Raw genomic sequence first — 27354 nt, forward strand, 5'->3', positions numbered from 1 at the left:
CTTGGGATCTCAGAGACCACACTTTGGGAACGGAGCAGATGGACCCACCTTTGATCTGAGAGGCAGCGAGCCGAGTGGATACCACATCTCGAAAGTAGTTTTTTTTTTTATTAAGAGGAAACTCGCAAAGTGGAGTTAAGCCTCGTAGGCTCTGAGTGTGTATTCCTGTGTGGAGGTGTATACAGGGCCCAGTCAGTAGGCTCTGAGTGTGTATTCCTGTGTGGAGGTGTATACAGGGCCCAGTCAGTAGGCTCTGAGTGTGTATTCCTGTGTGGAGGTGTATACAGGGCCCAGTCAGTAGGCTCTGAGTGTGTATTCCTGTGTGGAGGTGTATACAGGGCCCAGTCAGTAGGCTCTGAGTGTGTATTCCTGTGTGGAGGTGTATACAGGGCCCAGTCAGGAGGCTCTGAGTGTGTATTCCTGTGTGGAGGTGTAAACAGGGCCCAGTCAGGAGGCTCTGAGTGTGTATTCCTGTGTGGAGGTGTAAACAGGACCCAGACAGGAGGCTCTGAGTGTGTATTCCTGTGTGTAAACAGGGCCCAGTCAGGAGGCTCTGAGTGTGTATTCCTGTGTGTAAACAGGGCCCAGTCAGGAGGCTCTGAGTGTGTATTCCTGTGTGTAAACAGGGCCCAGTCAGGAGGCTCTGAGTGTGTATTCCTGTGTGTAAACAGGGCCCAGTCAGGAGGCTCTGAGTGTGTATTCCTGTGTGTAAACAGGGCCCAGTCAGGAGGCTCTGAGTGTGTATTCCTGTGTGGAGGTGTAAACAGGACCCAGACAGGAGGCTCTGAGTGTGTATTCCTGTGTGTAAACAGGGCCCAGTCAGGAGGCTCTGAGTGTGTATTCCAGTGTGAGGATGGCACCTTGGAGGTGTGAACAGGGCCCAGTGAGGAGGCTCTGAGTGTGTATTCCTGTGTGGAGGTGTAAACAGGGCCCAGGCAGGAGGCTCTGAGTGTTCCAGTGTGAGGGGGGGTCACCTTGGAGGTGTAAACAGGACCCAGTCAGTAGGTTCTGAGTGTGTATTCCTGTGTGGAGGTGTAAACAGGGCCCAGTCAGGAGGCTCTGAGTGTGTATTCCTGTGTGGAGGTGTAGACAGGACCCAGTCAGGAGGCTCTGAGTGTGTATTCCAGTGTGAGGGGGGGCACCTTGGAGGTGTAAACAGGGCCCAGTCAGGAGGCTCTGAGTGTGTATTCCTGTGTGGAGGTGTAAACAGGGCCCAGTCAGGAGGCTCTGAGTGTGTATTCCTGTGTGTAAACAGGGCCCAGTCAGGAGGCTCAGAGTGTGTATTCCTGTGTGGAGGTGTAAACAGGGCCCAGTCAGGAGGCTCTGAGTGTGTATTCCTTTGTGAGGGGCTCCTTGGAGGTGTAAACAGTCAGCTATCTGTGTGAACTGGATGAAAACTAGAATCTGTGTTTACTAGTTAAGACCATGTATGATGATGTATGATATGATATGTATGATATAGTGTAAGGTGATAGTGAAAATTCACAAATGTGAATAAATATTTACAGAACAATTTACCAAACAAAACACATTACAATATTGCAACATTTCTGCAGACATGCCAGACCATAATAAATAATACATTTACTTTGTATAGTGCTTTTCATGACATTTAAAAAAATATAAAAATAATGATGTACAATAAAAACAACATACATTAAAAATGAATCATAGGTAAACTAACAATATTGTAGACTTGATGCTAAATACAGATTTTTCAGCTTTAGTGTGTATATCGTATCCATTTACATTTACATTTACATACAGACCATGTATGATATATATATATGTATAAACTCTAGTAAGGTGCACCTGTAAATATTCCCAGTATGAAAGGAATTGCTAGATTTATTAATTAAACCTTTTTCCATAAAGTTAGAGTGAAACAAGGTGGCTGACTAGCTGTTGATGTTGAAGAAGAGTCCCGTCCACTAGATTATACGTCACAGTGGCAGAATCACCTGAAAGACGCACATCGCCATCTGCTGTATGATATAGTATAAGCTAGTAAGGTACACCTGTAATTATTTTAAACCTGGACCCCATTTTAGAAGTATTGAAAAATGTAAATGTATTAGTTACATTTAAAAAGTTAGTTACAGTTAAATCATCCTAGGAACTAACCATGAGACAGAAATGAGGAAAATATTCCTGTAGGTTAAAATATTGTTGAAAAACAACTAATTGATTAGCTATGTTTGGGAAGAGCATTGTCTGACTGCAATATGAGAGTTGTGATTGTGTAAGATTATACGTCACAGTGGCAGAATCACCTGAAAGACACACATCGCCATCTGCTGACTGGAGTTGGTATCGCAGTTGAGAAAATACTTTCAGACAAAAAGCTAAAAAGCGACTGCCCCTAAAAACCAACGACTCCCTTTGAAAACAGGCGATGTGGAGTCAGAAACATTTATTATAGTGTAAAAATGTACTACAAAGTGCAGCTAAATAAAATAACTTTGGTCATACCCAGTCAGCGCGTGACGTCCAAGGACGTTGAATTATGGGCCATATCAGGTCTGTCTGTTGTGGCCGCTATTTCGCCCCAAAATAGTCATCCCAAATTGGGCTGTGTATAACTATGTAAATGTCTCTCGGACAAGGTGACTTCATCAATATACACTCTAAAAAGTAAAGGTTCCTGGAGTATCCTTTAGGGGTTCTTCAACTTAAATATTAATTGTTTATTTAGTGGCACCACAAATGTGAATTAATATTTACAAAACAATTTACCAAACAAAACACATTACAAAATAGCAACATTTCTGCAGACATGTCAGACCATAATAAATAATACATTACTTTGTATAGTGCTTTTCATGACATTTAAAAAAATATAAATAATGATGTACAATAAAAACAACATACATTAAAAATGAATCATAGGTAAACTAACAATATTGTAGACTTGATGCTAAATACAGTTTTTTTCAGCTTTAGTGTGTATATCGTATCCACTTAGTTATGTTAGGAAGTTTGCCATCTTTATGACCGGCCCTGGTAACTTCACCCCAACTTCTCTTATCCCCAGAACACAGTACAACATAAGTGTTTTTCTGACATTTTTGGGAAATTTAAGGGAAAACAGAAAATACAGCCGTAGCAGAGCCCCAAGTCCCATGGGGACGTCCTCGAGGGCGTGGATGTTCTCCCCATCAAAGGCCAGCGGGATTTCACTCTCATGGTGAAATGGATTTCCACCGATGTGCAGTAAAGGAGTGAAGAGCGGTGAAATCTGTGTCAACAAAAGTAAGAAAAGATTAATACACATACAATTAACAAGAACATAACAAATGTTCAGCTGTAGTTTTATATCAGCATGCACACCTATGTTTATGAAGAAACAGATGATTGGTGCATAGGCATACCTTGTCAAGGACATAAAGGCCACTCGGGTCCTCATTGAAGAGGTTGGGAAAGAGCAGAATCACTGCTGTGGTCTCCAGTCCTAGTAAAGTAAAGCAATGACATTACTACACTTGCTAATTTTATTACAAAATACATTAGAGAAAGGGAAGGAATAAGAGCAAATCCCTCTTCTGTATTTCCTTCAGGGACTGTCAAAATAGCAGGATGATGTCCTCACCCCTGCCTCGCCTCTCTACCTCTGATAGTCCTTGAATTATCTTTTTGTCTATATCCATTCCATGGACTTGATTCATTTCTGAGAAGATCTGAAAAGATAATTTGCACACATTTGTATGCCAATAGATTTCAGTTTGTATTGACTGCTATGTAGGTTAAATGTACACTTCAAATGCAGCTGTCCTACAACAGATCTGTACCTTCTTCTTGATCCCAATTGCATTGTGTCCATGTTCTGTCCTATAAGAATTTCAAAGGAAGAGAAAATGTGTCAAAGAATAGTCTTACAAGCATTTTAAACATATATATATATATATATATATATTAAATACATATTGAAAGATAAATGGCATCGACATACAATGTAATGTAAAATAGAAGAACATATTGGAGAAAGCACTAGCCAATATAGTACTGCCATACAGTAACAGTACTGCCATACAGGCCAATTATCACATTTTAAGATATCTTTGTACACAAATTGTTCAATATTTTATCAGGCTGACGTGAAAGATTATACACAACATTTTGCTGCGTGGCAATACTGTGTTTGGATTCTGAAGGGCATTTATACAAAAGAGGTAGTCTAGACACTGTATTAATACCATTATGCATTTGAATCCCATCTACAGCTACCATCTAAGATATTCATTTCCCTCCACAAGGGGGCAGACATGCAACATTTCCAAAATGGGATAGTATTGTCCATGTAACGTTTCCAAAATGGGATAGTATTGTCCATGTAACGTTTCCAAAATGGGATAGTATTGTCCATGTAACTTCCAAAATGGGATAGTATTGTTCATGTAACGTTTCCAAAATGGGATAGTATTGTACATGTAACGTTTCCAAAATGGGATAGTATTTTCCATGTAACGTTTCCAATATTGGATAGTATTGTCCATGTAACGTTTCCAAAATGGGACAGTATTGTCCATGTAACGTTTCCAAAATGGGATAGTATTGTCCATGTAACGTTTCCAAAATGGGATAGTATTGTACATGTAACGTTTCCAAAATGAGATAGTATTGTACATGTAACGTTATGCCCCCTTGTGAGTTAATAGTATTGCATGCTGTAACAGGCTATATAAAGAGGAAGACCTCCATTGACGATTCAGTTCGTTGTAACATCTCGTCTGGACAGGTCACCGTCCTTAGTTAGTTAGTTAACGTTAGCTAGTTCATTCTCACAAAAGTGAGAACTGCTCTAGATTGGAAACTTACGTTAATGAGTGTAAAGCCATGTTGGCTTCATGGAAACGGTATACAATATATGGGAAAGAATATAGTTGAGGGAAATAATCCAAACCTAGTTGTGCCTAGTTAGGACATAACGTTAGCTAGCTAGATAACGGTACTGTACTGTAGCTCATACAACGCCGACGGTCAAAAACGGCTTTCTAATATTTACGGTAATTAACTATAGTAACGTTATGGAAGATATTCACAGAAAACCATCATTGTCTTCGTTATTCATTATTAGTATGTTATATTATTATTATATAAATTATTTCGAGACATATTCAGAGCCAAACATCAACCCAACTTAACCTTTTTAACTGTTGTCGCATCCAAACTTGTCACCATCGTTTTCAGTTGTAATTGCGAAGTTCCCGGAAGAAGTCCCGCAACAACGGAGGTTCCTCGATGAACCCACCTTCTAACAAGTTCTTTGAAGAACCTTTTGGGGCTGTTTTTCATTGACCAAGAACCCTACGGTTCTTAGGGGATCTGAGAACAACTCCAGTTGAACCCTTCATTTTTAGAGTTGTAGTCGGATCTATTTACTCTCAGATTCAAAACATGATGATTAGCATCAACGATCAAGTCAGCTGCTGCTGCTCCAATACAGTATGAGGTGAGACGTTGAATTGATGTTAAACCGGGCAGTCAGCTGCTGCTGCTCCAATACAGTATGAGGTGAGACGGTGAACTGATGTTGAACCGGGCAGTCAGCTGCTGCTGCTCCAATACAGTATGAGGTGAGACGGTGAACTGACGTTGAACCGGGCAGTCAGCTGCTGCTGCTCCAATACAGTATGAGGTGAGATGGTGAACTGACGTTGAACCGGGCAGTCAGCTGCTGCTGCTCCAATACAGTATGAGGTGAGACGGTGAACTGACGTTGAACTGGGCAGTCAGCTGCTGCTGCTCCAATACAGTATGAGGTGAAACGGTGAACTGATTAGTCGGTTAGTCGAGATAATTGAGGTAATATGTAAATGTAGGTAGAGTTATTAAAGTGGCTATGCATAGATAATAACAGACAGTGGAGGGGGGGGGGGGGGGGGCTTCCTCTGACACCGCCTGGGATAGAGGTCCTGGATGGCAGAAAGCTTGGCCCCAGTGATGTACTGGGCTGTACGTATTACCCCCTGTAGTGCTTTGCGGTCGGAGGCCGAGCAGTTGCCATACCAGGCAGGGATGCAACCAGTCAGGATGCTCTCGATGGTGCAGCTGTAGAACCTTTTGAGGATCTTAGGACCCATGCCAAATCTTTTCAGTCTCCTGAGGGGGAATAGGTTTTGTCGTGCCCTCTTCACGACTGTCTTGGTGTGCTTGGACCATGATAGTTTGGGGCCCCTGTGTTGAGGATCAGCGTTGCGGATGTGTTGTTACCTACCCTTAAAAACCACGAGAAAAATTCAATTTCACATAAATAAGGATATTTAATATTTTCATGTTCAGAAGTCAGAACTCATCACCTGCTATGTAAAAGAGACAGAAGAAGGCACAATGGTCAATGCTATCCGGGATCCTTGGGACATCCCTACCCTAAACCCTAACCTTAACCATTTTAACTGTCAACTTCAACAGGCTAGGGACGTCCCACGGATGTATCTCTACCTGGAAATACATGATCTAAGTGATTGATAGTTGGTATTCAGCAGTCATAAAGCCTTATTTACTTTTATGAACTAATAAAATAGGGATTTTGTCTGACAGCATAGACAGCAGCTCTACACTTTATTGACTGACTGATCCATTCATCCTTCCATCCCTCCTCAGCCTTCCTCTCCTCTGAAGACCCAGTGAGGGTGGAGCTCAGTCAGAGAGCTGTTGAGGGACTGGTTAGAAAGAACACTTCTACAGCCAGAGAGGTGAGAGGTCACACATGGTTTAGATGGTAAATATTTATGTTCCCTTAGTGGTTCATCACGTAAGCTAAAGGTAATATGTTCCATCATCCATGTTTATTTACATTAGTGCAAATTGTCCACTCATATGAAATTTCTCACCCCTTTTGGCTGTAGGAAAGTTAATTTCCCCTCAGGCACACACATTTGTTCTTTGATATTATGAAGGTTATTTGTGTAGAATGTACTTTTCCCTACTAATTCACCCCATCTCTTTATATTGAATATTTATATGCAGTGGCCTGACTGCATCCAGACTATGTCAAAGGCCCATCCTGGTAGATCTGAACCTAATGCAGCTTGGAGTGATCAGATGACAGGTTGATGGAAAAGTCCCATTTAGGTGCCAGGTGTAACTGAGGCCATAGATGTTCCAAATACATTACTTTGAGTGTTTTATATAATATGACTGAATGTGTTTCTGTGTTGCAGGGGCAGTCAAGAAATGGAACAGCAAGGCCACAGAACATGACATAAGCAGAGCTGTGGGAGACCACCTCAAGCCCCTGGTAGAGCCGGGGGTGGTGTTTACCACTCCACCAGCAGAGCTGTGGGAGACCACCTCAAGCCCCTGGTAGAGCCGGGGGTGGTGTTTACCACTCCACCAGCAGAGCTGTGGGAGACCGCCTCAAGCCCCTGGTAGAGCCGGGGGTGGTGTTTACCACTCCACCAGCAGAGCTGTGGGAGACCGCCTCAAGCCCCTGGTAGAGCCGGGGGTGGTGTTTACCACTCCACCATCAGAGCTGTGGGAGACCACCTCAAGCCCCTGGTAGAGCCGGGGGTGGTGTTTACCACTCTACCACGCCTTCAGCAGGCTGGAAAAGTGATACAGTTTTTCATACTAAGAGAGACCAAAAGTCTGTTGATTGGTCATTGGGTTCATTTGTTGAAATCAAATCAAGCTTTATTTATACAGCACATTTCAGACATGGATTCAACAGAATGGCTTCACAGGAGAAAACAATGAAAATAAACAGAAATATTTAGTACACAAACAGAAGACTAACAACTGAAAGACTAATGAGCATTCTAAGGAAATTCCATTGATTTAAACACTAATTGGATGCAATATCCAACCCAAAATATAAGCTTGTTTTTTTTAGGAGGGGCTCTGAAAGACACTATGGGGGTGTCCACTGAAAATTGACAAGTAACAACAACTGGGACCTAAAAGACACCCACCATGACACCCACTAAATCTGCCCAAGAAGAGGCAAACAAAAGAAAAACCCACACCAAACTTAAAGACAGGAAGCAAACCAAAAAGGTGGAGCAACTAAAGGTGTTGCCTCTCCACATCTATCAAGACAACTGGAGCACTGGGCCAGACACTCTTAAATAGACCCTGGACCAGCTCAGGTGAAACACCTTCCCACTAACGAGATGGACAAGCCAGCACAGGTGTAACACATACTGACTAATGAGGTGACACCAATCAGTGCATCCTACGTGCTAACGAGCTATACGTGCTAAAGTCCAACCTCAAAACATAAATGGAAAAACCAAAGACTAACTAACACCTTAAGTTTGCTCACCAGCAACAGAAAACAACTTCAATTTCACATTATAATCAACTACAATGCTTCACCGTCACCAATATAAACATGGTGTCTGTCTACTGGCAAACAACAATTACAAACAATATTTATTTTTTATTATTCCCACAAAGATTTTTCTTTCGATAGCTTCTAGAACTCTCGTCTCCTTGGAACGAGCCCAAACAAAACTCATCTCCAATACGGAAAAACGTGCAGTAAAAATAAACTGTGATCCATGGCAATGCACTGGCTAAACGCAAAACACAAAACATTTTGACTGCCCCCCTTGAGACAATCAGCAACCAGGTTGTTCTCACCACGGACATGTCTGATTTCAAGAGGAAACTCCTGCAATATCCGTAGTAACTTTCCACCTCACTGCGGAGCTTCTCTCTCTTTTCAGAGTTCACTAGATAGGCATGTTGTTGGATCGGGTCCCAGTCCCCAATGTCATGCTCTAGTACATTTGGGTTTGCACATCTGAGAATGAACCTTGATATTCTAAAAGCAGTGCAACAATGTTAATATAATTATCAGTTGGTTGCATAAATAATTATCATTACCAAATGTTACATGAAATGTAAATATGAAATATTTGGTTGCACAGTTGCTTGGTAGGATAGCCCAATGTCAAAACACAGTTTTAACATGTCCAAATCAATAACCAATATGCAGAAACAGTTTGGGATAAATTGAAAACCTAACATGTGGTATATACACAAACATCTGCCACAATAATAATATTTTTTAAAACAAGCTCCTTATAAAACTGCACAAGCACCAGAAACGCTGTTGTTTTGACAAGTAGCAATAAATCACTGATATCAATTAGGGGGGAAATCAGGTTGTACGTGCTGTTGAAACTAACACAACTAAACATGGAAATGGGAGACATCTTTAACCTCACTGGTTAGATGACAACCCGCAGAAGACAGTCAGCTACATTTTGGAGTGATGCATTTAAATGTAGGGGTCGCTAAACAAACGAACACAACCCTTATTTGTCATCACTCATCGATATCATGTCAAAATTAATTGTGTGACAGAAGGGAGATGAGGTTACGCGTCCTGTTAAAACTAACAGCTCAAAAACCACACAGAATATGGGAATAATGTGTACATCCCTGGTTAGAGGACAATTTGTAGAAAATAGATCGCAGCTCTTTTTGTGTTAGTCACTTTTTGTTAAATCACATAAATAGTACTCTTTCAATTCAGAGCCTGGTATTTTCCCCCTGAGGCTAATATCCATATCATGTTGAAATTAATAGAACAGGGGGCAAACATTTAGGGTTCTACATTGTGACATCATTAAAATACTCCTACTACAATGTTAAAACATTCTATATTGTGACATCATTAAAATACTCCTTCTACAATGTTAAAACATTCTACATTGTGACATTATTTCATTGATATCATGAAACAACTCCTTCATGTATTTTCTGATGTTTGATCAGACACCTTTTATTAGAGTATCTCTTGTCACATTGATTACAGCTATACGATTTCTCTCCTGTGTGTATTCTCTGGTGTACTTTTAGATTGCCAGATTGAACAAAACTCTTCCCACATTGATCACAGCTATAACGTTTCTCTCTTGTGTGTGTTATATGGTGTGAAGTCAGCTGGCCAGATGTAGCAAAACTCTTCCCACATTGATCACAGCTATACGGTTTCTCTCCTGTGTGTGTTCTCTGGTGTCTAGTCAGAATGCTGGATGTATTAAAACTCTTCCCACATTGAGTACAGCTATAAAGTTTCTCTCCTGTGTGTGTTCTCTGGTGTGACATCAGGCTGCTTAGGCTAATAAAACTCATCTCACATTCATGACAGCTATATGGTTTATCTATTGTGTGTGTTCTCTGGTGTGATATCAGGTTGCTTAGCTGAGTAGAACTCTTCCCACATTGAGTACAGCTAAAAGGTTTCTCTCCTGTGTGTGTTCTCTGGTGCCTCTTCAGATTGCTAGATGTAAAAAAACTCTTCCCACACTGAGAACAACTATACGGTTTCTCTCCTGTGTGTGTTCTTTGGTGTACAATAAGATGGCTAGATGTATAAAAACTCTTCCCACAATCATCACAGCTATACAGTTTCTCTCGTTTCTCTCCTGTGTGTGTTCTCTGGTGTGATATCAGGGTGCTTGGCCGAGTAAAACTCTTCCCACATATACCACAGCTACAGATATAAGATGTCTTTCCTGTGTGTGTTCTCTGGTGTGATATCAGGCTGGTTGAATGAGTAAAACTCTTCCCACATTGAGTACAGCTATAAGGTTTCTCCACTATGTGGATTCTCTGATGAATTTTAATGCCTGCTGAGGAGGTGAATCTCTTCCCACCGTCAGAGCAGTGAGGTTTCTTCCCTGTGGATCTCTGCTGGTGTTTCTTGAGGTGTTCTGATGTGGAGAGACTCTTCTCTGCCTTGTCAGCATCATGAGGTTGTTGAGGCTCCCCAGAGGACCCACGGTAGTCCCGTCTCTCTCCTGTGTGAACAACAAAGTCAGACATATGGCTAAAGGCCCACAACAGCGGAAATCCACTGTAAAAAGTGATGCCAACAGCGTAACCATGAAGTTGTACAACAATTGACGTCTGTAATGAATGTAATGATTATTTGACATTTGTCTTAAAATGAGCAAGAACAGTCATATTTTGTCTTGTTTTCACATTAGTAGTAACATCTAAGCTTGTAGACATGAAATAAGTTATTCATGTTGTTGAAACTGTAAGCAGTGTGCCAGACGACTTTTGGTCTCCAATATAGGCCCCTTTCTGTGTTTAATACAATTGCGGCACGAGGGCGATGCAAATGCAATTTGGTTGTAGAAACTCCTCCCTGCTAATGAGGAAACCGCTAGTTATGGATGTAGTATATCTGGTAATGAGGAAACCACTAGTTATGGATGTAGTATATCTGGTAATGAGGAAACCACTAGTTATGGATGTAGTATATCTGCTAATGAGGAAACCACTAGTTATGGATGTAGTATATCTGGTAATGAGGAAACCACTAGTTATGGATGTAGTATATCTGCCTGGAACAAAAATGGTGAGCAAAGATTTTAGTTTTTCACAATGTATTCTGAATGTGAATGGGGAAAAACTCATGGGAGTAGCCTCCATTTCCAGGTTGCTTATGAGTACATTTCACACTACTTTGGATTATAATTGTAAGGCTCGTTTGAATGTCCTGCTTAATATAATGTTTGTGTCATCATCGCAAATCAACCGCTTTGTATTTAAAAAACACTTCAACCAGTAAAATGCTCTTTGTCTAGCTTTTCCATCAACCTGACAATGAGGGTTTGTACACTGTTTGCCAAATTGGCCCATAACTTCACCTAACAACAAATATACCTGTAATGAACGAAGAAGCACTTTGGTTGTTATTGCATGACACACATAGTGTACTCTAGGACCCATAACAACAACATAGACCTACTGTAGGACCCATAACATTACCTAACAATAACATGGACCTAATGTAAGACCCATAACTTCACCTAACAACAACATAGACCTACTGTAGGACCCAAAACATCACCTAACAATAACACAGACCTACTGTAGGACCCATAACTTCACCTAACATAGACCTACTGTAGAACCCATAACTTCACCTAACAACAATAACATAGACCTACTGTAGGACCCATAACTTCACCTAACAACAACATAGACCTACTGTAGAACCCATAACTTCACCTAACAGTAACATAGACCTACTGTAGGACCCATAACTTCACCTAACAACAACATAGACCTACTGTAGGACCCATAACTTCACCTAACAATAACATAGACCTACTGTCGGACCCATAACTTCACCTAACAACAAATATAGGAAAATAGCTCTGTGTTTTGTACAATAGCCTATCCATCAAGGAACAGTTCTCTACACATTATGAGCTAAGTATCTCTGTGTCCAAACAGACTAACGAGACCCTACAGTAAATCAAGCAGACAATAACATTATAAACACCAATTTGTTAGGGATGTTGGATCCAACGTGGAGCACGGCATAACTGTCTTTACCAGAGTAATGAATGAAGAAGCACTTTGGTTGTTGTTGCATGTTGTGATGTTTGTCATGTGACTGTCATTCAGAAAATGATTTCCTGGATCAGCTGATGATAGTTGAACATGTGACTAACTAAACAGCTACAGTATTAAGAATTATGTGTAATTATTGAAGAACCACATTAATGACAGTATCCATTTGGGTGTTGTCAATAAAGTTAAGGGGACTCTCAGAACCATTGGATTTAGCAAACTCTGAAATTATTTAGAATTTCTGTGCCCATGAAAGCTGCTTTCCCAACGTAATATAAGGAAACTAAATGTTACGTAGGTAGAGTGCATTTCAGAGATCTGAATACAAAAAACTGTCCTAACAGGACAACTATGTATAGTTATAACTGTAGTATCCTGTATAACTGTAGTATCCTGTATAACTATGTATAGTTATAACTGTAGTATCCTGTATAACTGTAGTATCCTGTATAACTGTAGTATCCTGTATAACTATGTATAGTTATAACTGTAGTATCCTGTATAACTGTAGTATCCTGTATAACTATGTATAGTTATAACTGTAGTATCCTGTATAACTGTAGTATCCTGTATAACTATGTATAGTTATAACTGTAGTATCCTGTATAACTGTAGTATCCTGTATAACTGTAGTATCCTGTATAACTATGTATAGTTATAACTGTAGTATCCTGTATAGCTGTAGTATCCTGTATAACTGTAGTATCCTGTATAACTATGTATAGTTATAACTGTAGTATCCTGTATAGCTGTAGTATCCTGTATAACTGTAGTATCCTGTATAACTGTAGTATCCTGTATAACTATGTATAGTTATAACTGTAGTATCCTGTATAACTGTAGTATCCTGTATAACTGTAGTATTCTGTATAACGTAGTATCCTTTATAACTGTAGTATCCTGTATAACTGTAGTATCCTCTATAACTTTAGTATCACGTATAACTATGTATAGTTATAACTGTAGTATTCTGTATAACTGTAGTATCCTGTATAACTGTAGTATCCTATATAACTATGTATAGTTATAACTGTAGTATCCTGTATAACTATGTATAGTTATAACTGTAGTATCCTGTATAACTGTAGTATCCTGTATAACTATGTATAGTTATAACTGTAGTATCCTGTATAACTGTAGTATCCTGTATAACTGTAACATCCTGTATAACTATGTATAGTTATAACTGTAGTATCCTGTATAGCTGTAGTATCCTGTATAACTGTAGTATCCTGTATAACTATGTATAGTTATAACTGTAGTATCCTGTATAGCTGTAGTATCCTGTATAACTATGTATAGTTATAACTGTAGTATCCTGTATAACTGTAGTATCCTGTATAACTATGTATAGTTATAACTGTAGTATCCTGTATAACTGTAGTATCCTGTATAACTATGTATAGTTATAACTGTAGTATCCTGTATAGCTGTAGTATTCTGTATAACTATGTTTAGTTATAACTGTAGTATCCTGTATAACTGTAGTATCCTGTATAACTGTAGTATCCTGTATAACTGTAGTATCCTGTATAACTGTAGTATCCTGTATAACTGTAGTATCCAGTATAACTGTAGTATCCTGTATAACTGTAGTATCCTGTATAACTGTAGTATCCTGTATAACTATGTATAGTTATAACTGTAGTATCCTGTATAACTGTAGTATCCTGTATAACTGTAGTATCCTGTATAACTGTAGTATCCTGTATAACTATGTATAGTTATAACTGTAGTAACCTGTATAACTATGTATAGTTATAACTGTAGTATCCTGTATAACTGTAGTATCCTGTATAACTGTAGTATCCTGTATAACTGTAGTAACCTGTATAACTGTAGTAACCTGTATAACTATGTATAGTTATAACTGTAGTATCCTGTATAACTGTAGTATCCTGTATAACTGTAGTATCCTGTATAACTGTAGTATCCTGTATAACTGTAGTATCCTGTATAACTGTAGTAACCTGTATAACTATGTATAGTTATAGCTGTAGTATCCTGTATAACTGTAGTATCCTGTATAACTATGTATAGTTATAACTGTAGTATCCTGTATAACTGTAGTATCCTGTATAACTGTAGTATCCTGTATAACTGTAGTATCCTGTATAACTATGTATAGTTATAACTGTAGTATCCTGTATAACTGTAGTATCCTGTATAACTGTAGTATTCTGTATAACGGTAGTATCCTGTATAACTGTAGTATCCTGTATAACTGTAGTATCCTCTATAACTGTAGTATCATGTATAACTATGTATAGTTATAACTGTAGTATTCTGTATAACTGTAGTATCCTGTATAACTGTAGTATCCTGTATAACTATGTATAGTTATAACTGTAGTATCCTGTATAACTATGTATAGTTATAACTGTAGTATCCTGTATAGCTGTAGTATCCTGTATAACTATGTATAGTTATAACTGTAGTATCCTGTATACCTGTAGTATCCTGTATAACTGTAGTATCCTGTATAACTGTAGTATCCTGTATAACTGTAGTATCCTGTATAACTATGTATAGTTATAACTGTAGTATCCTGTATAACTGTAGTATCCTGTATAACTATGTATAGTTATAACTGTAGTATCCTGTATAACTGTAGTATCCTGTATAACTGTAGTATCCTGTATAACTATGTATAGTTATAACTGTAGTATCCTGTATAACTGTAGTATCATGTATAACTGTAGTATCCTGTATAACTATGTATAGTTATAACTGTAGTATCCTGTATAACTATGTATAGTTATAACTGCAGTATCCTGTATAACTGTAGTATCCTGTATAACTATGTATAGTTATAACTGTAGTATCCTGTATAACTGTAGTATCCTGTATAACTGTAGTATCCTGTATAACTATGTATAGTTATAACTGTAGTATCCAGTATAACTGTAGTATCCTGTATAACTATGTATAGTTATAACTGTAGTATCCTGTATAACTATGTATAGTTATAACTGTGGTATCCTGTATAACTATGTATAGTTATAACTGTAGTATCCTGTATAACTGTAGTATCCTGTATAACTGTAGTATCCTGTATAACTATGTATAGTTATAACTGTAGTATCCAGTATAACTGTAGTATCCTGTATAACTATGTATAGTTATAACTGTAGTATCCTGTATAACTATGTATAGTTATAACTGTAGTATCCTGTATAACTATGTATAGTTATAACTGTAGTATCCTGTATAACTGTAGTATCCTGTATAACTATGTATAGTTATAACTGTAGTATCCTGTATAACTGTAGTATCCTGTATAACTATGTATAGTTATAACTGTAGTATCCTGTATAACTGTAGTATCCTGTATAACTGTAGTATTCTGTATAACTGTAGTATCCTGTATAACTGTAGTATCCTGTATAACTATGTATAGTTATAACTGTAGTATCCTGTATAACTGTAGTATCCTGTATAACTGTAGTATCCTGTATAACTGTAGTATCCTGTATAACTGTAGTATCCTGTATAACTGTAGTATCCTGTATAACTATGTATAGTTATAACTGTAGAATCCTGTATAACTGTAGAATCCTGTATAACTGTAGTATCCTGTATAACTGTAGTATCCTGTATAACTGTAGTATCCTGTATAACTGTGTATAGTTATAACTGTAGTATCCTGTATAACTGTAGTATCCTGTATAACTGTAGTATCCTGTATAACTATGTATAGTTATAACTGTAGTATCCTGTATAACTATGTATAGTTATAACTGTAGTATCCTGTATAACTGTAGTATCCTGTATAACTATGTATAGTTATAACTGTAGTATCCTGTATAACTGTAGTATCCTGTATAACTGTAGTATTCTGTATAACTGTAGTATCCTGTATAACTGTAGTATCCTGTATAACTATGTATAGTTATAACTGTAGTATCCTGTATAACTGTAGTATCCTGTATAACTGTAGTATCCTGTATAACTGTAGTATCCTGTATAACTGTAGTATCCTGTATAACTATGTATAGTTATAACTGTAGAATCCTGTATAACTGTAGAATCCTGTATAACTGTAGTATCCTGTATAACTGTAGTATCCTGTATAACTGTAGTATCCTGTATAACTGTGTATAGTTATAACTGTAGTATCCTGTATAACTGTAGTATCCTGTATAACTGTAGTATCCTGTATAACTATGTATAGTTATAACTGTAGTATCCTGTATAGCTGTAGTATCCTGTATAACTATGTATAGTTATAACTGTAGTATCCTGTATAACTATGTATAGTTATAACTGTAGTATCCTGTATAACTATGTATAGTTATAACTGTAGTATCCTGTATAACTATGTATAGTTATAACTGTAGTATCCTGTATAACTGTAGTATCCTGTATAACTGTAGTATCCTGTATAACTATGTATAGTTATAACTGTAGTATCCTGTATAACTGTAGTATCCTGTATAACTGTAGTATCCTGTATTACTGTAGTATCCTGTATAACTGTAGTATCCTGTATAACTGTAGTATCCTGTATAACTATGTATAGTTATAACTGTAGTATCCTGTATAGCTGTAGTATCCTGTATAACTATGTATAGTTATAACTGTAGTATCCTGTATAACTGTAGTATCCTGTATAACTGTAGTATCCTGTATAACTGTAGTATCCTGTATAACTATGTATAGTTATAACTGTAGTATCCTGTATATCTGTAGTATCCTGTATAACTGTAGTATCCTGTATAACTGTAGTATTCTGTATAACTGTAGTATCCTGTATAACTGTAGTATCCTGTATAACTATGTATAGTTATAACTGTAGTATCCTGTATAACTGTAGTATCCTGTATAACTGTAGTATCCTGTATAACTGTAGTATCCTGTATAACTGTAGTATCCTGTATAACTATGTATAGTTATAACTGTAGAATCCTGTATAACTGTAGAATCCTGTATAACTGTAGTATCCTGTATAACTGTAGTATCCTGTATAACTGTAGTATCCTGTATAACTGTGTATAGTTATAACTGTAGTATCCTGTATAACTGTAGTATCCTGTATAACTGTAGTATCCTGTATAACTATGTATAGTTATAACTGTAGTATCCTGTATAACTATGTATAGTTATAACTGTAGTATCCTGTATAACTGTAGTATCCTGTATAACTATGTATAGTTATAACTGTAGTATCCTGTATAACTGTAGTATCCTGTATAACTGTAGTATTCTGTATAACTGTAGTATCCTGTATAACTGTAGTATCCTGTATAACTATGTATAGTTATAACTGTAGTATCCTGTATAACTGTAGTATCCTGTATAACTGTAGTATCCTGTATAACTGTAGTATCCTGTATAACTGTAGTATCCTGTATAACTATGTATAGTTATAACTGTAGAATCCTGTATAACTGTAGAATCCTGTATAACTGTAGTATCCTGTATAACTGTAGTATCCTGTATAACTGTAGTATCCTGTATAACTGTGTATAGTTATAACTGTAGTATCCTGTATAACTGTAGTATCCTGTATAACTGTAGTATCCTGTATAACTATGTATAGTTATAACTGTAGTATCCTGTATAACTATGTATAGTTATAACTGTAGTATCCTGTATAGCTGTAGTATCCTGTATAACTATGTATAGTTATAACTGTAGTATCCTGTATAACTATGTATAGTTATAACTGTAGTATCCTGTATAACTATGTATAGTTATAACTGTAGTATCCTGTATAACTATGTATAGTTATAACTGTAGTATCCTGTATAACTATGTATAGTTATAACTGTAGTATCCTGTATAACTGTAGTATCCTGTATAACTGTAGTATCCTGTATAACTATGTATAGTTATAACTGTAGTATCCTGTATAACTGTAGTATCCTGTATAACTGTAGTATCCTGTATTACTGTAGTATCCTGTATAACTGTAGTATCCTGTATAACTGTAGTATCCTGTATAACTATGTATAGTTATAACTGTAGTATCCTGTATAGCTGTAGTATCCTGTATAACTATGTATAGTTATAACTGTAGTATCCTGTATAACTGTAGTATCCTGTATAACTGTAGTATCCTGTATAACTGTAGTATCCTGTATAACTATGTATAGTTATAACTGTAGTATCCTGTATATCTGTAGTATCCTGTATAACTGTAGTATCCTGTATAACTGTAGTATCCTGTATAACTGTAGTATCCTGTATAACTATGTATAGTTATAACTGTAGTATCCTGTATAACTGTAGTATCCTGTATAACTATGTATAGTTATAACTGTAGTATCCTGTATAACTGTAGTATCCTGTATAACTGTAGTATCCTGTATAACTGTAGTATCCTGTATAACTATCTATAGTTATAACTGTAGTATCCAGTATAGTCTGGGAGGAGGTGAAACCACTCAGGCTTATTTGATGTGATCTAACGTTTTGATCATCTAGTTTTCCTTACAAGCATTCAGTCACCAAAGGGGGTTCGGTCATTCCTTTGTTTATATACTGTCTCATTGACAAACATATTTTGGATTATTTGTTTACATCATTCCTTCCTTTCCGTCTCGACCCAGTACACAGTAAACGTACCGAGGTTCTAATGTTGTCAAGGAGACACATTTTATTATTTATTCAGTTTGGAGGGTTGGGGGTCTGACATCCAGGATACACATTTTATTATTTATTTACAGTTTGGAGGGTTGGGGGTCTGACATCCAGGAGACACATTTTATTATTTATTTACAGTTTGGAGGGTTGGGGTCTGTCACGTTCCTGACCTGTTTTCTGTTGTTTTGTATGTGTGTGATGGACAGGGCGTGAGTTTTGGGTGGGCAGTCTATGTTTTCTGCTTCTATGTTGGTTTTGGGTTCCCTGGTATGGCTCTTAATTAGAGGCAGGTGTTTTGCGTTTTCCTCTAATTGAGAGTCATATTAAGGTAGGGTGTTCTCACTGTTTGTTTGTGGGTGATTGTCACTGTGTCTGTGTTTGTTGCACCACACGGTACTGTCTCGTCTCGTTCGTTCCTGTTTATGTGTTCCTCGTTTCATGTAAGTTCATAGTTTAGGTCTGTCTAGTTCGTTTTGTTGTTTTGTAAAATTATTCAAGTGTTCTTCGTGTGTTTAGTTTCGTCTTGTTAAATAAAGTTCATTATGTATTCACAACCCGCTGCGCCTTGGTCAACTCACTCACCGAAAGAGAGCAGTTACAGAATCACCCACCAAACCCAGATCAAGCAGCGGGTTAACGGACAGCAACGACAGCAGCAGTGGGAGAAGGAGGATTGGACATGGGAAGAGATCCTGGACGGTAAAGGACCCTGGGCAGAGCCAGTGGAGTGTCGCCGCCCCAAAGCGGAGCTGGAGGCATCGAAAGCGGAGAGGCGACGTTATGAGGAGGCAGCACGGAAGCAAGGCTGGAAGCCCGCAAGTACTACCCTAAAATTTCTTGGGGGGGGGGCTAAGAGGTAGTGGGCCAAGAGGTAGTGGGCCGAGGGCAGGTAGGAGACCTGCGCCCACTTCCCAGGCTAACCGTGGAGAGCGGGAGTACGGGCAGACGCCGTGTTACGCAGTAGAGCGCACGGTGTCTCCTGTACGGGTGCATAGCCCAGTGCGGGTTATTCCACCTCCCCGCACTGGTAGGGCTAGATTGGGCATTGAGCCAAATGTCATGAGGCCGGCCCTACATATCTGGCCACCAGTACGTCTCCTTGGGCCGGCTTACATGGCACCAGCCTTACGCATGGTGTCCCCGGTTCGCCAACACAGCCCAGTGCGGGTTATTCCACCTCCCCGCACTGGACGGGCTACGGGGAGCATACAACCAGGTAAGGTTGGGCAGGCTCAATGCTCAAGGGAGCCAATACGCCTGCACGGTCCGGTATTTCCGGCGCTACCTCCTCGCCCCAGCCCAGTACCACCAGTGCCTACACCACGCACCAGGCTTCCAGTGCGTTTTAAGAGCCCTGTTCCTCCTCCACGCACTCTCCCTATGGTGCGTGTCTCCAGCCCAGTGCCTCCAGTTCCGCCACCACGCACGAAGCCATCTGTGCGTCTCCAGAGCCCTGTACGCACTGTTCCTTCTCCCCGCACTCGCCCTGAGGTGCGTGCCCTCAGCCCGGTACCTCCAGTTCCAGTACCACGCACCAGGCCTATAGTGCGCTTTGAGAGGTCAGTGTGCCCTGTTCCTGCTCCCCGCACTAGCCTTGAAGTGCGTGCCGTCATCCCGGTACCTCCAGTTCCGGCACCACGCACCAGGCCTACTGTGCGCCTCAGCAGGGCAGAGTCGGCCGTCTGCCCAACGCCTTCTGCACTGCCTGTCTGTCCAGCGCCGTCTGAGCCATCCGTCTGCCCAGCGCCTTCTGAGCCATCCGTCTGCCCAGCGCCTTCTGAGCCATCCGTCTGCCCAGCGCCTTCTGAGCCATCCGTCTGCCCAGCGCCTTCTGAGCCATCCGTCTGCCCAGCGCCTTCTGAGCCATCCGTCTGCCCAGCGCCTTCTGAGCCATCCGTCTGCCCAGCGCCTTCTGAGCCATCCGTCTGCCCAGCGCCTTCTGAGCCATCCGTCTGCCCAGCGCCTTCTGAGCCATCCGTCTGCCCAGCGCCTTCTGAGCCATCCGTCTGCACAGCGCCTTCTGAGCCGCCCGTCTGTCCCGAGCCATTAGAGCCGCCCGTCTGTCCCGAGCCATTAGAGCCGTCCGTCAGTCAGGAGCCGCCAGAGCCGCCAGCCAGTCAGGAGCCGCCAGAGCCGCCAGCCAGTCAGGAGCCGCCAGAGCCGCCAGCCAGTCATGAGCCGCCAGAGCCGCCTGCCAGTCAGGAGCCGCCAGCCAGTCAGGAGCCGCCAGAGCCGCCAGCCAGTCAGGAGCCGCCAGAGCCGCCAGCCAGTCAGGAGCCGCCAGAGCCGCCAGCCAGTCAGGAGCCGCCAGAGCCGCCAGCCAGTCAGGAGCTGCCCTACAGTCATGAGCCGCCAGAGCAGCCAGCCAGTCGGGAACTGCCCTACAGTCATGAGCTGCCCCACAGTCATGAGCTGCCCCACAGTCATGAGCTGCCCCACAGTCATGAGCTGCCCCACAGTCATGAGCTGTCCCTCAGCCCGGACCTGCCAGAGTCCCTCAGCCCGGACCTGCCAGAGTCCCTCAGCCAGGACCTGCCAGAGTCCCTCAGCCAGGACCTGCCAGAGTCCCTCAGCCAGGACCTGCCAGAGTCCCTCAGCCAGGACCTGCCAGAGTCCCTCAGCCAGGACCTGCCAGAGTCCCTCAGCCAGGACCTGCCAGAGTCCCTCAGCCAGGACCTGCCAGAGTCCCTCAGCCAGGACCTGCCAGAGTCCCTCAGCCAGGACCTGCCAGAGTCCCTCAGCCAGGACCTGCCGCCCCTTATCCCGGTGCTGCCCCTTATCCCGGTGCTGCCCCTTCATTTAGGTGGTTTTAGTTGGAGGGTGGTCATTGGGAGGGGAATACAGAAGCGGGGAGTGACTATGGTGGTGTGGGGACAGCGTCCGGAGCCTGAGCCACCACCGTGGTCAGATGCCCACCCAAACCCTCCCCTGGACTTTGTGATGGTGCGCCCGGCGTTCGCACCTTGGGGGGGGGGGGGGGGGTTCTGTCACGTTCCTGACCTGTTTTCTGTTGTTTTGTATGTGTGTGATGGTCAGGGCGTGAGTTTTGGGTGGGCAGTCTATGTTTTCTGTTTCTATGTTGGTTTTGGGTTGCCTGGTATGGCTCTTAATTAGAGGCAGGTGTTTTGCGTTTTCCTCTAATTGAGAGTCATATTAAGGTAGGGTGTTCTCACTGTTTGTTTGTGGGTGATTGTCACTGTGTCTGTGTTTGTTGCACCACACGGTACTGTCTCGTCTCGTCTCGTTCGGTCGTTCCTGTTTATGTGTTCCTCGTTTCATGTAAGTTCATAGTTTAGGTCTGTCTAGTTCGTTTTGTTGTTTTGTAAAATTATTCAAGTGTTCTTCGTGTGTTTAGTTTCGTCTTGTTAAATAAAGTTCATTATGTATTCACAACCCGCTGCGCCTTGGTCAACTCACTCACCGAAAGAGAGCCGTTACAGGGTCTGACATCCAGGATACACATTTTATTATTTATTTACAGTTTGGAGGGTTGGGGGTCTGACATCCAGGAGACACATTTTATTATTTATTTACAGTTTGGAGGGTTGGGGGTCTGACATCCAGGCGACACATTTTATTATTCAGTTTGGAGGGTTGGGGGTCTGACATCCAGGAGACACATTTTATTATTTATTTAGTTTGGAGGGTTGGGGGTCTGACATCCAGGAGACACATTTTATTATTTATTTACAGTTTGGAGGGTTGGGGGTCTGACATCCAGGCGACACATTTTAGTTCTAATGGTGCCGTTCCGTTATTCTTTTCAGCTTCTTTTTCCAAGCATCTTACATTACTCTGAGACTAGTTATGCTGGGATCTTACATTACTCTGAGACTAGTTATCCTGGGATCTAACATTACTCTGAGACTAGTTATCCTGGGATCTTACATTACTCTGAGACTAGTTATCCTGGGATCTTACATTACTCTGAGACGAGTTATCCTGGGATCATACATTACTCTGAGACTAGTTATCCTGGGATCTTACATTACTCTGAGACTAGTTATCCTGGGATCTTACATTACTCTGAGACTAGTTATCCTGGGATCTTACATTACTCTGAGACTAGTTATCCTGGGATCTTACATTACTCTGAGACTAGTTATCCTGGGATCTTACATTACTCTGAGACTAGTTATCCTGGGGAATAGTTTCAATATATTTGCAAAAAATCTAAACCTGTTTTTGCTTTGGCATAATGGGGTATTGTGATACATTTTAGAATAAAACACACAGACTAAGGAGACCAGGGATGGTAGGGCCACAGACTAAGGAGACCAGGGATGGTAGTGGAGCACAGACTAAGGAGACCAGGGATGGTAGTGGAGCACAGACTAAGGAGACCAGGGATGGTAGTGGAGCACAGACTAAGGAGACCAGGGATGGTAGTGGAGCACAGACTAAGGAGACCAGGGATGGTAGTGGGGCACAGACTAAGGAGACCAGGGATGGTGTTTGACATGAGTTATTTTCCATAAAGGAACACACCGGTCCTTCCTCCTCTATGAATGTTCCTAGGCCGTCATTGTCTGAAATATATATATATTTATTTTTTAATGTAAAAACCCAAAAGGTTATCTTGTGAATATTAGCAGTACAGTAGTAATGGAGGACAAGGGTCCCCCTCTCCTTTCTGTCTCTCCAAAAAACACTTCACACAACCGTGGGACCTTTTTATTCCAAATTTAAGTCGATAGATAGTAGCTGTCTATTAAAAAATATATACTGGTTGTTGGATTCCTAATGTCTACTCAAAAGGTAGGAAGAAGTTTGGTCCAAATTGGATGTTGGACACTATATTTATAGAATATTATGTGAATCCTTATAAATCAAAAGGGCTAATCAATTAGCTTCATTTCCTCGGAGATCAGTTGCTGAAATGACATGGAATGCCTCAGCTGTTTTTCCTACGTCAGTAGCAGCAGTTGGAATTTCCAGTTATCCATCCCTGTGATTGGGTAGGGTAACTCCTACTCTTATAGGTTAGTAAAGAGGTCAGGTAATATGGGAGTTGGACTGTGCCTAAGAACAGCCCTTAGCCGTGGTATATTGGCCATATACCACAAACCCCCGGGATGCCTTATTGCTATTATAAACAGGTTACCAAGGTAATTAGAGCAGTAAAAATAAATGTTTTGACATACCTGTGGTATACGGGCCTAATTGCTTAAATAAACGATATATACTCCCCAACGTATTTATTCAGACAGGGAAGATAACAGTTTAATGTGACTCTATACTCCAGAATTTTAGATATGAGATCAAATGCTTCATATGAGACAGCACAGAACGTCACCTTTTATTTGAGGGTATTTTCAGGGTATCTGTTCTACCATTTAGAAATAAAATGACTTCATGTATCTAGTCTCTCACATTTGAATGCGTCATAAGTATTTGGCCAAAATTCACTTATATGTGTATTGAAGTAGTCATAAGTTTAGTATTTGGTCTCACATTCCTATAACATAATAGCTATATCAAGCTTGTGACTCTACAAACATGTTGGATGCATTTGCAGTTTGTTTTGGTTGCGTTTCAGATGATGCTGTACCCAACAGAAATGAACGGTAAATAATGTATCGTGTCACACAAGAATAGAATATGTTTCTGAACACTTGTATATTAATGTGGATGCTAACACGATTAGGGATAATCATGAATGGATCATGAATAATAATGAGTGAGAAAGGTAGAGCCATACCCCTCATACCTCTAAAAAATGTGAACCTCCCCTGTTCTTGGTCATTAAACGCTTCAGTGTCCTAATAAAAAGATAGGGGAGTGTAGCCGAGGGGAGAGGAGAAGGCGGAAACTTTTCAGTTCCTCGGCGTACACATCACAGACAAACTGAAATGGTCAGACAGTGTAGTGAAGAAGGTGCAACAGTGTCTCTTCAACCTCAGGAGGCCGAAGAAATAAAATGTCATTTCATTAACATCTGCTAACCATGTGTATGTGACCAATAACACTTGATTTGGTACTTAAACGTTTTATATCTCCACTGTCCTCATGAACAGATAGGGGAGAGTAGCGGAGGGCTTGAAGGAATGGAACAACTCTAATTTATAGACAGAGCTGTGGATGCAAGGACCGACCATGAGATCAAAATGATCGTTTTAAATACGTTTTGAGTCAAATACAGTGTTTGTTTACATTTGCATTGTTTACACACAACGGAGCTTTACGAGCTTATATTTGGGGTTCTGGTGAGGAGCACATTTCAGTGCAATGCCCCTTTGGCTTTAAAACCAAACATTAGTTCAACAACTGCAGAGTTTCTGGCTGTGTTTTTAAGACAGTACTCACTGGTGTTAATCAGATCTTCAGTCTCCTCTTCCTCTCCCTCTTCATCTCTCCAAACGTCTTCCTCCTCCTCTTTTATTGAGATAGCCTCCTCTTCCACTCCAAAAGGTTCTTCCTCTTCTTTAAACGTGATACTGATAGCCTCCTCTTCCTCCTCTTTCATTCTGAAAGCATCTTCCTCTCCTTTTACGGAAACATCCTCCTCTTCCCCCTCTTCTTTCACGACAACGTTCAGCCACAGGCCCTCTTTCTCCGTCCAGCAGACCTCTTCTTTAGCAGGAGGAGAGTAGCTTGGAGAGCTCATGGTGGGCTAGCTAGCATTGACGATTAGCTTAGGTTCAGTATAATCAGCAAATGTGTAAATTGAGCAAACAAGTTACGCTTAAGTTAAATAGTAGATACGTAAAGAGGATTGTGTTAAAAACACCGAGATCAATAATGGTCCAAAGAGCTTCAATGTTTTCGGTTGTATGTTGGCTACCAGGCTACGGAGGTGGTTGAATGAGTCAGCCTCCGTGTTGTTGAAACAGCTTCCGGTGTCGTGTGGTCCACTAGATATGACGTCACCATCTGAAGACGCATATCGCCGTCAGCTGACTTGAATGAGTAACGCAGTTTAGAAAAATATTCACTACATTGTTTATTCATTTAAAGATGAGCAAATATGTTTTGTCTGACTTCTTACAGCCAATACTTTCGTCTATGCAGACCTGTAGCTACATGTGAATATGTACATTATGAATATATAATGGTAGAATAGTTCTGTGTCGCACAGTTGGTAAAGCATGGCGCACGCAACGCCAGGGTTGTTGGTTTGATATGAGTCTGCTTAATTAATAACATTTTAATAAATTAATACCTAGTTAAGGATTTAACTCCAATCCTGACAATATAATGTCAGTTGTCAGTTGTGGCTGCTTTGCCTGATGTATTGTTGTCTGTTAGCTATAATATTGTTATAATGCCTTCATTATTAAAGCAGACGTGGTTGTAACACTTTGCTGCACCCCACAGATGAACCAGTTCTGCCTGTGCCAGATACTAACCTTACTCCCACACACACACACAGAGAGATGGCTGACACAAACCATTTATGAGCTCTGACCTCAGGGGGGCGCTCTGACCTCAGGCGCCAGTTGCTGGTGTCTGCTTCAACATCTTGTCAATACAAGAGACAACCCAGACCGGCATGGCACTCAACGAGCATGCGCATGCATATACACACACACAAACCCCTGTTTCAGGCGGGAGTTCCAAGGACAAAGAACACTACTGAGAACCAATGGAACATTGATATCAGCCTGAAGGGGACCGCCCTCCACTCACAGCGACCAGTCAGGAGAGCAGAACTACTAGAATCTAACTACGTCATTTCACTGTATAAAATGTATTGCACAATATGAGTCGGGGCTCCTCCTGCTAGCTCCCTCTGAGCTAAATGGACGAGCCCGTGCACGTGTTGTCAGATATCTTTGCAACTTATTAAACTGCCTTAAATATCATACCTTATCCACCTGGTCTAGCGTCTCAACTTGGTCTCTCTCTTCTAGTAAATATCATCAATCTTTAACATGTCTCTACCTTCTTCCTCTTTGTGCTGTTGTCTGTGGCCAATAATGTTTGTACAATGCTTTGTGCTGCTACCATGTTGTCATGTTACTATGTTGTTGTCATGTTGTGTTGCTACTATGTTGTTGTCATGTTGTTGTCATGTTGTGCTGCTACCATGTTGTTGCCATGTTGTTGTCATGTTGTGCTGCTACCATGTTGTTGTCATGTTGTGCTGCTACCATGTTGTTGTCATGTTGTGCTGCTACCATGTTGTTGTCATGTTGTTGTCATGTTGTGCTGCTACCATGTTGTTGTCATGTTGTTGTCATGTTGTTGTCATGTTGTGCTGCTACCATGTTGTTGTCATGTTGTGCTGCTACCATGTTGTTGTCATGTTGTGCTTCTACCATGTTGTTGTCATGTTGTGCTGCTACCATGTTGTTGTCATGTTGTGCTGCTACCATGTTGTTGTCATGTTGTGCTGCTACCATGTTGTTGTCATGTTGTGCTGCTACCATGTTGCCATGTTGTGCTGCTACCATGTTGTTGTCATGTTGTGCTGCTACCATGTTGTGCTGCTACCATGTT

General features: G+C 40.7%; 1 protein-coding gene across 3 annotated transcripts; it reads right to left on the reverse strand.

The window, feature by feature from the left end:
* Nucleotides 1-1497: 1497 nt before the first annotated feature.
* On the reverse strand, nt 1498-25755 carry LOC129842722 (zinc finger protein 501-like). Of its 3 annotated transcripts, XR_008757672.1 has the most exons (5): nt 25219-25755; nt 3789-3828; nt 3590-3677; nt 3372-3451; nt 1498-3238 (listed from the first exon to the last, which is right to left on the reverse strand). XR_008757672.1 is itself a non-coding variant. In XM_055911348.1 (2 exons), exons 1-2 carry the CDS (start codon nt 25517-25519, stop codon nt 6211-6213), a joined length of 306 nt encoding a protein of 101 aa, XP_055767323.1. In that variant the 5' UTR covers nt 25520-25755; the 3' UTR covers nt 5910-6210. The 3 variants fall into 3 exon arrangements, 2 of the variants coding, with proteins under 2 accessions (XP_055767323.1, XP_055767322.1); XM_055911348.1 differs by lacking the exons at nt 1498-3238; nt 3372-3451; nt 3590-3677; nt 3789-3828 and adding an exon at nt 5910-6215; XM_055911347.1 differs by lacking the exons at nt 1498-3238; nt 3372-3451; nt 3590-3677; nt 3789-3828 and adding an exon at nt 7607-10754.
* Between the last annotated feature and the right edge of the window lie 1599 nt (nt 25756-27354).

This window comes from Salvelinus fontinalis, unplaced genomic scaffold, assembly GCF_029448725.1.
Source record: "Salvelinus fontinalis isolate EN_2023a unplaced genomic scaffold, ASM2944872v1 scaffold_0062, whole genome shotgun sequence".
Taxonomy (NCBI): Eukaryota; Metazoa; Chordata; class Actinopteri; order Salmoniformes; family Salmonidae; genus Salvelinus; species Salvelinus fontinalis.

Bases quoted from the DNA above. Each gene is read 5' to 3' on its own strand.
- LOC129842722 (XM_055911347.1), bottom strand. From the start codon at position 25,519: ATGAGCTCTCCAAGCTACTCTCCTCCTGCTAAAGAAGAGGTCTGCTGG. The intron at 10,755-25,218 runs GTGAGTACTGTC...TTGTTCACACAG, and splicing joins TGAAGATCTGATTAACACCA to GAGAGAGACGGGACTACCGT.